At 49.0% G+C, this 12,562-nt stretch overlaps 1 protein-coding gene across 3 annotated transcripts in view; it reads left to right on the forward strand.

The window, feature by feature from the left end:
* Window positions 1–12,562, forward strand: part of plod2 (procollagen-lysine, 2-oxoglutarate 5-dioxygenase 2) — a 185,224-nt gene that overhangs the window by 152,911 nt on the left and 19,751 nt on the right. For all 3 annotated transcript variants that reach the window (XM_059993497.1, XM_059993501.1, XM_059993502.1), the window contains 2 exons: window positions 9,243–9,308; window positions 10,888–10,992. In XM_059993497.1, coding sequence (XP_059849480.1) covers window positions 9,243–9,308; window positions 10,888–10,992 — 171 coding nt within the window. The remainder of the gene's footprint in view (window positions 1–9,242; window positions 9,309–10,887; window positions 10,993–12,562) is intronic.

The raw sequence follows: 12,562 nt of genomic DNA on the forward strand, positions 1-12,562 counted from the left end.
AGTAGTAGAAAATCTTACAACTATATTATACCAAGAGACTTTATTAGATTTAATCTAAATGTAGTTACATTGCCACTGTAGAAGGTGAGAACCGATGCAAATTCATTAGCCTAAATAATGCATTGATAAGCACACCACTAACGTTCGTTAGCTTTCATTTATGTCCCTTGGGCACTATGAACATGCCTATTTAAGTAAAAAGTTAAAGAGAAACCTGCTGTATTGTCTTATTTGTCCGCAGCCTCCAAGTTATAGTTCTTCAACTGCTGCGCAGATTTCTCCGCTGCATTGTCAAAGGTGTAGTGTTTTCTTTTATGAGTTACCAGCAGTGTAGCAGGATAAATTAGACCATATCGTAAGTCCGAGAACAAGGCCAACTCTTTCTTCACCGAATCGAATACATGCCTTCGCTTAAGTAATTTGGCAGAGACATCGGGGAAAAACCTGATTCTTTGATTATCGAAAAGTACAGATTCTTTCAGTCTGGTTGCCTTCATAACCCGAATTTTATTGGCGTAGTTTAAAAACTTCATTATCACTACCCTGGGTCGCTTGGCCGACTTTGTTTCAGTTTCGTTTGCCCTGCCTATTCTGTGTGCTCTAAATAGCAAGGGCCCAAGGAAGTTTTCAGCACCCAGAACCTCGGGAATCCAATTTTCCAAAACAATAGACCATATCCGACCCTTCTGCCCTCTCCGGAAGTCCCACCAAGCAAAGGTTCGAGCGGCGGCTACAGTTTTCCAAATCGTCCAGTTTAAGCACTAACGCCTCCAAAGCTGCTTTCAAAGTAGTATTCTGGGTACGTAAAGAGGCGATATCGTCCTGATTGGTGTTAATTCTCCCATCGGCTTCTGAAATGCGTGCTGTAACAGCTTTCAAATCCGCTTGTATTGCGCTCAGTAGCCCTTCAAATCTTGACACAAAGTCATCCTTCATTACTTGAATGGCGGTTAGGATTTGGTCTTGACCTGTTAAAGCCTCCTCCTCGCTGGTATTGTCGGTGGTCTGCACTGCGTAGCTACAAGAGGAGCTCAATTTCGGAGACTTTTGCATCTGCTTTGTTGCCTTGGGTGGCATTTTGGCTTTCCTTTGATTTCCAATCAGATCAAACGGGAACTGCTCAGGTATTTCAAAGTTGTTTAGTTGAGTAATTTCAAAACTTTTTGTAGGGGCTCCGACACACGTCCGCTCAGCATGGCGCCATAACCGGATGTCTCTAGAACCGAAAGGTTACTAACAATACAGTATATATGAAGGAAAAGAAAATAAATTAAAAGGCGCCAAAACTTATCAGAGTTCAGTCAGTTTAGTGCACATCGTTGAAGCTCAACCATTGAACCACTCAACCCCTCGTCACTTTCCGCCAACCTCCACGTCCTTGCACCTGGGACCACCCGGGTGGTTGACCGAGCAGTGCGGCGCACGTCCGCCTTCCTCGGCGTCCTCTTCCTGACTCCCTGAAAAGACCGTGAAAACCCCCCAGCTCCCAGACCCACAAGACAAAGTAATGTTTCCCCATTGGTTAACAAATGAATACAATCCCAATATCAATAAGTCTAAAGCTAAACAAGTGCGAGAGAAAGCACTTATCATAACAAAGAAGCATTCCTACTCTTAACAAAATAAAGAAGCCATTTTGATTAACATATACAATACATTGTAGTACAACATCTAGACTTAATATTCCAGTCATATTAAGAAAAGCTGTAAGTGTTGTGTTGTACACCCCTGTAACATGGAAAGGACATTTAGAACAGAAACTTCCAGCACTAGTGCCCTGGCAGGGGTTGTATTTTCATCATAGTTCCTCATGCCTTTCATCAGTTATGGAGCCAACCAGAAGACATTTGTTTTCCAATGATGTGTACGACAGGGTGAAAGGCTTAATGATTCACTTGCATTCTGTTGACTGCTGAGCCATTCTTGTCTTCAATTAAAGCTTCTCCATTTCATTTGCTCCAAGGAGTACAGCCACAGCTTCTCCGGACAGAGACATTATAATCGTGGGTTAAATAACCAATTACTTTGGTCAGCCTAGGCAGCTGGTTGGCATTTGGGTCAGATACTTCTGTGTGCAGGAGAGAGTACGTAGAAACAATTTGTTAAGTTGTACCATATGTTGGCGCGTGGCCTAGTGGGCAAGGCATCAGACTGGTAACCTGAAGGTCACTGGTTCGAGCCTCAGCTGAGGCAGCGTGTTTGTGTCCTTGAGCAAGGCACTTAACTCATTGCTCTGCAATGTCACTGGTGCCAAGCTGCTTGGGTCCTAGTGCCCTTCGCTTGGACAACCGGTGGCGTGGAGAGGGGAAGCCCTGCAGCTTGGGCAACTGCCGGTCTCCCATACAACCCTGCCCAGGCCTGCGCCCTGGAAACTCCATGGTCTCTCGACCACCACCACTATGTTTCATAATAAAACAAAATCATATTACACTGGGTATTATATTGTAAGTTTTGGTACAACATTCCAAATCCTTTGAGAAATGCAGGTATAATGCAACAGTAGAAGAAACTTGCATTTAGAAAGTTATACTCTTGTGTTAAACCAAAAGGCTAGTGAGGTCATAAAGATTATGATGAGGAAATGGAGCTTTAATAATATTGAGTAAATTAGATAAGGCAAAATTAAATAGGAATATGCATGGTACTCTACTTGCTACAAGGACAATCCCAGCTTCTTAAAAGAATCAGCACCTGACCATACTCAGAGAGGGTGCAATTGACAGAATGTGACTTCATGTCCTATCCATAAGTGATCCTCCAAAGTAGATGGGTGAGATGTCCCAAACCAGCTCCCTCTGCCCTCCTGGACGATGAACCAGGCAGATAATAATGAACACTGGGATTTAAAATAACCATGGGTCAAATTTCTGCACAAGTCTCGCCCCACCTCTCACATGCTCACACAAATCCAGACCCTTATGGTTTTTAACCCTATGGGAGTGCATTCAGTGTCCCACCAAGGTGTGCAATCAAGCAGTAATGGTGGGGCTGTTGCTCCTTTCATTCACCACATTATCCCAATAGTTCTACAGCTATGAGTTACTGTATTTCCATCAGCTTTGAATCATAGATTTATCCGTGATGCTTATACCCATTCTCAATTTAATTCCTCACATCACCACCATATCGCTTCCCTCTCCTCTCCAGTGCTTTCCATCATAAAATTCTGATCATCTGCCCCAGCCAGCGCTTCAGGAGTGGCAGAATGGCAGATTCTCTGTGCTTATTGATAGTTTTTAATTCCCCAATATAAGTTTTATTCTATAGTATTATTAAAAATTCTCTAGTGAACTGGGTAAGATTCAAGATAACATGGGTATCGGGGTCCCAGTGAGACTTGGATGAGTGTGGGACATGGAGAATTTCAGAGGTGTATGGAGGTCAGGGAGCCTGGGCTCAGGAATACAGGGGCATGTGGGATTTGGGGGGTATCTGGTGACTGGTGAATCTTGGGGGGGGGGGGAATTTGGGAACCAGGGAGTCTCAGGGGAGGGTGGAGACTGATGATTCTTGGACGGAGTGTGAGGACCACTGGATCTTTGGGAGTATGGAAACCGGAATTGCAATGAGATATGGGGGATATGGAAAACATTTATCTGATGAGCAAATACTCAGCCATTAGGATTTCTGTGTGGCTGGATAGTGGATTCTCATAATTTTATTGCTCTTGCACCTTCCATCCTTTTGCTTCATGACTTAGAGACGTGAATGGTATTCAGCAGCTGCATTCCAGAGGGTGCCTAATGCAAACCAGGCATGAGCTACCAAGCCCCAAACTTGGAAGGAGACCCACCTGCTACCTCAGGGATTGTTGACCTTTTTTATGCCAGAGACCCCTTTGGCCGCCCCGGTGCAGACTTCTCAGAATAACATATTGTAGCGGTGTGCTACACGCAGCGCTAAAATTACGACACGGAGTCGGTAACTGCAGTCGAAGGAAAAAACTTTATTCGAAATCTTCAGCCTCACTTTTAAGCCTCCCTCAACCTGCCCCCCATGGCGCAGAGGCTCCAAAGCTCTGTGCTCGCAAACCCCCGTAGGCTATCTAATTGTGAGTCAGTTCGGATGTGCCAGGAAAAGGGTTGCCACATAACCACCCCCCAGAACCGGCGATACACCCCCCAATGTCCGCAGTCTGGGCCAGAACCTGCTTGGGAGGTCGGCCTCTCCGCCGAGGTGCCGGAAACTCGGCCGGTTGCGCCAGGTCCACATGGGCCGGTTTGAGGCGGTCCACCGTGAAAACCTCCTCTTTCCCCCCAACGTCCAGCACGAACGTGGACCCGTTGTTCCGGAGCACCATAAACGGCCCCTCGTATGGCCACTGCAGCGGTGGCCGATGCCCGCCCCTTCGTACAAACACGAACTTACAGTTCTGTAGGTCTTTGGGTACGCAGGTCGGGTGCCGCCCGTGCTGTGAAGTGGGTATGGGGGCCAGGTTACCGAGCTTCTCACGTAGTCTGCCCAGGACTGCTGCGGGATCTTCCTCTTGCCCCCTTGGGGCTGGTAGGAACTCCCCGGGGACGACCAGGGGCGCGCCGTATACCAACTCGGCCAACGGGGCGTGCAGGTCGTCCTTGGGCGCTGTGCGGATGCCGAGTAGGACCCAGGGAAGCTCGTCCGCCCAGTTGGCTCCTCGCAAGCGGGCCATGAGGGCCGACTTCAGGTGACGGTGGAAACGCTCCACTAGCCCGTTCGACTGTGGGTGGTAGGCAGTGGTGTGGTGCAGCTGAGTCCCCAAAAGGCTGGCCATAGCTGACCACAGGCTGGAGGTGAACTGGGCCCCTCTGTCGGAGGTAATGTGGGCCGGTACACCAAAGTGAGATATCCAGGTGGCGATCAGGGCTCGGGCGCAAGATTCGGAGGTGGTGTCGGGGAGCGGGACCGCCTCTGGCCATCTTGTGAACCGGTCCACGATAGTCAGGAGGTGCCGCGCTCCGCGCGACACTGGCAGGGGGCCCACGATATCCACATGAATGTGGTCGAAACGCCGGTGAGCGGGATGGAACTGCTGCGGTGGGGCTTTGGTGTGCCGCTGCACCTTGGCCGTCTGGCAGTGCATGCACATTTTGGCCCATTCACTGACCTGTTTGCGGAGTCCGTGCCAAACGAACCTGCTGGAAACCATCTGGACAGTTGTCCGGATGGAGGGATGCGCCAAGTTATGAATGGAGTCGAAAACGCATCGCCGCCAGGCTGTCGGGACGACTGGACGGGGCTGGCCGGTGGCGACGTCACAGAGTAGGGTCCTCTCACCCGGGCCCACGGGGAGGTCCTGGAGCTGCAAACCGGAGACTGCGGTTCTGTAACTCAGAATCTCCTCATCCGCCTGCTGCGCCTCTGCCAGTGCCTCAAAGTCTACCCCTTGGGAAAGGGCATGAACGGTAGGGCGAGAGAGCGCATCCGCCACGACATTGTCCTTACCCGAGACGTGCCGGACATCCGTCGTGTATTCAGAGATGTAGGACAGGTGGCGTTGCTGGCGGGACGACCAGGGGTCGGACGCTTTCGTAAACGCAAAGGTAAGCGGTTTGTGGTCCGTGAACGCGGTGAAGGGCCGACCTTCTAGGAAGTACCTGAAATGCCGGATTGCCAGGTAGAGCGCCAACAGTTCCCGGTCGAAAGCACTGTATTTGAGCTCGGGTGGTCGCAGGTGTTTGCTGAAAAACGCCAGGGGTTGCCAGCGACCTGCGATGAGTTGCTCCAGCACCCCACCGACTGCCGTGTTTGATGCGTCCACTGTGAGGGTGGTAGGGGCGTCCATTCTGGGATGTACTAGCATTGCGGCGTCCGCCAAAGCTTCCTTCGTTTGAACGAAAGTGGCGGCGGACTCCTCGTCCCAGGTAATGTCCTTGCTCGGACCCGACATCAGGGCGAACAGGGGGCGCATGATCCTGGCAGCTGAAGGGAGGAAGCGGCGGTAGAAATTGACCATACCTACGAATTCCTGAAGGCCTTTGATCGTGGTGGGTCGGGGAAAGAGGCGGACCGCATCTACCTTATTGGGCAGAGGGGTTGCCCCGTCTTTAGTAATCCTGTGGCCCAGGAAGTCAATGGTATCGAGTCCGAACTGGCATTTGGCAGGGTTGATTGTAAGACCGTACTCACTCAGTCGGGCGCAGAGTTGACGGAGGTGGGACAGATGCTCCTGACGACTGCTGCTGGCTATGAGGATGTCATCCAAATAGATGAACGCGAAGTCCAGGTCCCGTCCCACCGCGTCCATTAACCGCTGGAACGTCTGTGCGGCATTCTTCAGGCCGAACGGCATGCGGAGGAACTCGAAAAGGCCAAACGGGGTGATGAGAGCCGTTTTGGGGACGTCGTCAGGATGCATCGGGATTTGATGGTACCCTCGGACGAGGTCTACCTTGGAGAAGATCCGTGCGCCGTGCAGGTTTGCTGCAAAGTCCTGAATGTGCGGCACAGGGTAGCGGTCCGGTGTGGTAGCCTCGTTCAGCCTGCGGTAGTCGCCGCACGGTCTCCAGCCCCCCGTCGCTTTGGGCACCGTGTGCAGGGGGGAGGCCCATGGAATTGATCCCCAATTCCTCCATCCTCTGGAACTCCTCCTTCGCCAGTCGGAGCTTGTCCGGGGGAAGCTGCCGAGCGCGGGCGTGGAGGGGTGGTCCCTGGGTCGGGATGTGGTGCTGTACGCCTTGCCTGGGCATGGCTGCTGTGAACTGCGGTGCCAGAACCGATGGGAAATCCGCCAGGACCCTGGTGAAGTCGTTATCGGACAGCGTGATGGAGCCGAGGTGAGGGGCTGGCAACTGGGCTGCACCCAGGGAGAACGTCTGAAAGGCCTCGGCATGTACCAGTCTCTTCCTGGGCAGGTCGACCAGTAGGCTGTGAGCCCGCAAAAAATCCGCACCCAGAAGCGGTTGGGCTACGGCGGCCAGTGTGAAGTCCCACGTGAACTGGCTGGAACCGAACTGTAGCTGCACCTGATGGGTGCCATAGGTCCTTACTGTGCTGCCATTCATGGCCCTCAGGGGGGGACCCGGTGCCCTGCTGCGGGTGTCGTAACTCGTCGGAGGTAAAACGCTGATCTCAGCCCCAGTATCGACCAAAAACCGGCGTCCCGACCTTCTATCCCACACATACAGGAGGCTATCCCGATGGCCAGCCGTCGTAGCCATCAGCGGCGGCTGGCCCTGGCGTTTCCCGGGAACTTGCAGGGCGGGAGACAATGGCAGGCTTCTGCGCCCCACCGCTGGTGGTAGAAGCACCAGTGTTCATTGGGCCGGGGGTTGGCGGGCTCTGCGGCCGGGCCTGGACTGGTTTGCTGCTAGGAGCGTGGCTGGGAGATCTGTGCGATGGACGCCCCGCTCACCTTTTTGCCGTTCCACAGCAAGTCCGCCCGGGCTGCCACCTTCCGGGGGTCACTGAAATCTGCGTCGGACAGCAGCAGGCGTATGTCCTCGGGCAGCTGCTCCAGGAATGCCTGCTCAAACATGAGGCAGGGTGTGTGTTCGTCGGCGAGAGACAACATCTCATTCATTAAAGCCGAAGGAGGTCTGTCGCCCAAGCCATCCAGGTGCAGTAAACGGGCAGCCAGCTCGCGCCGTGAGAGTCCGAAAGTCCTGAGGAGCAGGGCTTTGAATTCCATGTACTTGCCGTCTGCCGGGGGCGACTGTACGAACTCCGTGACCTGGGCCGCTGTGTCCTGGTCGAGGGAGCTCACCACGTAGTAGTAGCGGGTGTCTTCTGAGGTGATCTGACGAACGTGGAATTGGGCTTCGGCTTTCTGGAACCATAGGTTCGGGCGCTGTGTCCAGAAACCCGGCAGTTTCAACGAAACCGCATGAACAGAGGCGGCGTCGGTCATTTCTGGTCCAAAAATCGTTTGGACCGTCAGGGTCACCAATTGTAGCGGTGTGCTACACGCAGCGCTAAAATTACAACACGGAGTCGGTAACTGCAGTCGAAGGAAAAAACTTTATTCGAAATCTTCAGCCTCACTTTTAAGCCTCCCTCAACCTGCCCTCCATGGCGCAGAGGCTCCAAAGCTCTGTGCTCGCAAACCCCCGTAGGCTATCTAATTGTGAGTCGGTTCGGATGTGCCAGGAAAAGGGTCGCCACAATATTTAAATATATAAAATAAAAAAACATTGGATTACAAAATAAGTGAATTATATTGAAATACATTTATCAAATATTTTTAATTGTAATATGTGTGCTTCTTTATTAATGCATTAAATAGCAGGACTACATTTTAAATAGAGGCAAGTTACAATTAAATTTTATTTTGCAAAGGCATATCAGTGTGATGGCTGGTGTTGCTTGGCTCGAATAAGAACATTAAACTGTGGAGTTCTCTTTGACAAAGCCACATGCATGTCACGTTGGGCAACCAATTGATTTTCTTTTTTTTTTTGTTTTAATTGTTACAAGTATTGGAGATCCTGATTTGCAGAGATATGTTCTTGCAAGTTGAATTAAAGCTTCCATAGCTCACTTTACCAGGCGAGGATAGGCTTCTCTCAAAGTCACAGGGACTGCTAATACTGCTGTGGTTTGTTGCCTACATTCATAATTGAAGGAAATGCTAAATTTCAGTTAGAGGCTAGTGAAAATAAAGATGTGTATCCAGAGATACCGGCCACGTGACAGGTCGGAGGACACACCACATGCCAATCAACATTTGGTCCCTCCCAACTAATCAATGCGCACCTAAATTATTGGTCACCTTAATTGGATTATCTCGCCCAGCCCCATGCTGTAAAAGGTGAGACATGTGCCTGGCTCGGTCTCTCTTACAGACCACAGCATTGGAGGTAGATGCATTGATTTATGCGTGGGAAGGTCTATCGTTTGTCCTGGTAAGGGAGCCGCAGCTATCCAAGATCAAGGGGGATAGCTGTTGTAGTGCTTTTCCCTTGTTCTTTGTTTGTATAACTGTACCCTGTCCCCACACCGCTTCCTGTGTATTGTAGTTGCTTGTGTTTACCCGACTTCCCCTTGTAAATCAATTCCCAATTATTAAAACTGTGTGTCCAGGCCTCTACTGTTGAGAACCAGTTATTTTCCATCACAACAAGATGTAATTTTTTTTTCATTCCAAATTCACAGACTTACTAGCTTGTTCATCCAATCAGGGGAAAGGGTCTTTAAAAGATAATGGGAAACAAACACTGTAGAGCTACAGAATGCAATTAAGCTCAGTTTGTCAGTTATGTCATCTGCTGTGTAAATCTGTCATCCCACCGGCTTCATCACTGATGGATGCTACTTGGATCTTGCAGGATTGGAGAGAGAAATACATTCATCCAAACTATTCAAAGATATTCACAGAAGAGATTGTTGAAGAGGTATGCAACAGCTTCGTGAGTATAATCAAGATACTGTCTTTTCAGGTGTTTCCCCAGTGGTAATTAATGTAAACTATCAGTTTGTTCCCATTTACGAAATCAATAGCCAGTATGACAATAGGTGCAGGAGTAGGCCATTCGGCCCTTCTAGCCATCACTGCCATTCACTGTGATCATGGCTGATCGTACATAATCCGTTCCTACCCTCTCCCCATATCCCTTGATATCTATAAGAGCTCTATCTAACTCTCTTGAATGCATCCAGAGACTTGGCCTCCACTGCCTTCTGGGACAGAGCATTCCACATATCCACCATTCTCTGGGTGAAAAAGTTTTTCCACATCTGTTCTAAATGGCCTACCCCTTATTCTTAAACTGTGGCCTCTAGTTCTGGACTCGCCCATCAGCAGGAACATGCTTCCTGCCTCCCGTGTGTCCAATCCCTTAATAATCTTATGTTTCAATCAGATCCCCTCTCATCCTTCTAAATTCCAGTGTATACAAGCTCAATCACTCCAATCTTTCAACATGACAGTCCCACCATTCCGGGAATTAACCTTGTGAACCTACACTGCACTCCCTCAATAGCAAGAATGTCCTTGCTCTTCTTCGCAATGTCATTTGTGCCGATATGCACTACCAGTTCCGGCTGTTCACCTTCACCCTTGAGGATTCCCTGCAATCGGTTTGTGATGTCCTGGATCCTAGCACCAGGGAGGCAACACACCATCCTGAAATCTCGCCTGTTGCCACAGAAACCAGTTTCCGTACCTTTTACTATGGAGTCCCCTACTACCACAGCTCTTCCTGATGTCTGACTCCTCGGCCCTGCTTCTGCACCAATTTTTGGCTCGCAGACTTGTCCACCTCTCAGACTGGCAATATCTTCTGTCCTGACAGCTTCCAAGAGGATAAACCTGTTTATGAGAGGTACTGGGGTCTTCCTGTACTTCAAGCATCCTTTCCTTCCTCATCATTGCCCCCTTTCTCTCTTCCGGTATCCTCAGTATAACAACCTCACTGTAGGTCCTGTCCAGAAAACTCTCATTTTCGCAGATGAACCTGAGGTCATCCAGTTCTTTCTTCAGTGCTGCAACATGCTCCTTCAGAAGCTGAATCTGGACACACTTTCCAGAGCTGTAGCAGCCGGGGGCACCATCGGTGTCCCTGACCTCCCACATCATGCACATAACACACTGAATCAGCTTAGCAGTCATGTCTTCACCCTCTGCAATTGTGCCTGGCATTGTCTCCTCACCAAAGACTAGCACTTTTCAGACCAGGCCGCTCCGCTAGAGCTCTCCCTCTTTTTATTTGCTTGAGCTTCGCAAGCTGCAAGGTCACCTGACCTCGATTGCCCAATCAGCTGTTTTCTGCTGAGTCCGAGCTATTCAAACCTTGATTGCCAATCAACTGCTAATCAATTCTTGATTGCACTATCCAACTGCCAAACCTGCCAGAATCTCTCGAGGCACTTTTCACACCAGGCACTTCCCTCGACCAGGCCGCTCCGCTAGAGCTCTCCCTCTTTTTACTTCCACTCCTCCCTCTTAATGTGGACTCTTTTTTATTTGGGCAGCCATGTCCTGATGTCTTCTGGTTCCCAGTATTTTCTGAGGCAACGTGTGACGAACTCGTGGAGATAGTGGAGAACTACGGTGAATGGTCTGGTGGAAAGAACGAGGTGAAACTTTGTATTGGATTAACTTGCCACTAGGCCTGAATGCTTTAGAGAAATATTTCACTTATATTTTGCCAAAAATTATCATTGAGTGGCCAAAATTTGCTGCTAAGTTGTAACATGTTCTTTTATTTTTGGTAACAAGTATATTTTAACTCCACTGTGTTTGGTTGGGTGAAGAAGTTCTAACAACATTCACAAATTGATGGCACAAGAGTAAGCAGATGCATTGGGTCTGCTAGACTTTACTGAGACAATGGTTGCATTAATCGGCTTATTGTTGTCACTTGTACTAAGGTGCACTGAAAAGCTTTGCTTTGCATGTCATCCACACACTTCATTGCATCAGCAGTCAAGGTGGTACAAGGGAAAAGCATTAAAAGAATGGAGTAGACACGAGAGGTAGACGCACAATGTGCTGGAGGAGACCAGCAGGCCAGACAGTGCAAATGCTGGAAATGTAGAATAATGTACATTTTACCCTCAGGTTTGGCTAGCGGCTAGCGGGAAGGCAGCCTCTGGCCCGGCCAAACTTGAGAAATCTTGTTTGGGTGGATGCTACGTGATGTGTTCCCCTAATACAAATCAGTACCACGAAATAACTAACAGTACACAATATGCAATTAAATAATTGAGCTTTATAATTCTTTATTTGTCTATAGGTTTAGTAAAGAAGCAGAAAGGAAAAAGAGCCGATTCTCATGAAACAGTCTAATGCAGAATTTTGGAGCTCATGGTTTTCCCGTCTGTTCTTTCTCCATCGATTTTACCCCCGATTCCCCATTCTTGCATCTTCTCTCTCCATCTTCCACCAAACAAAAGCCCACAAAGCCTTCTCCCGGGCACACAAGAAAGAAAAACATGCCTCTCATTGGACGGCGCACATTCCAAAGACCCCGTTATCTCCAGTCATAACCCAAACACTGCCACTACAGAGAAACCATTACATCAGCAGTGAAACCTTACAGAGTATTACGTACAGAAAATGCTGGATTATATGTGGAGTATATAGTGTTACAAAGCAGGTGCAGGGCAGGCAACAAAGTTCAAGTCCATGATGAGGTGTATTGTGAGCTCAAGAGCTCTGTTCGGTAGTGTTTTAGCAGAGAACTGACTTTTAGAAAAGAATAGCATAGTAGCAAAAACAAAAATGTGCCCTTAGAGAGACAGTAGGATGAGAGACCTCAACCAAGAGATCAGGATGTAGAATAAGTGTAGGTGAAGCTAAGAAACAAGTAAACACAATCAGGAGTATCGTAGCCCTAATAATCAGGGTAAATCTGGAAATTAGAAAAGCGCTTAAGAAAAGAACTGAATTTTAGTCCTTTACACTGGACAAATGAAAATGGTTTAGATTCTGTGAAGGACAAATGCTTGGGAGAGTTTCCTATCCCTGAGTTTCAAGCCTGAGATCGTTCTTCCTGCTGCTCTTTATCTTTTACATTTCCCATGGCTACCCCAATTCCCTTTTCATTTCACCTGTCTTTTCTAAATGTGCGAAAATAATCCATTTCAGAAAGAGGCCATGTTGGATCCAGAATTGTGTAATGAGAGGGTATTAACTAAAACTCTT

This window comes from Hypanus sabinus, chromosome 2, assembly GCF_030144855.1.
Source record: "Hypanus sabinus isolate sHypSab1 chromosome 2, sHypSab1.hap1, whole genome shotgun sequence".
Classification (NCBI taxonomy): domain Eukaryota; kingdom Metazoa; phylum Chordata; class Chondrichthyes; order Myliobatiformes; family Dasyatidae; genus Hypanus; species Hypanus sabinus.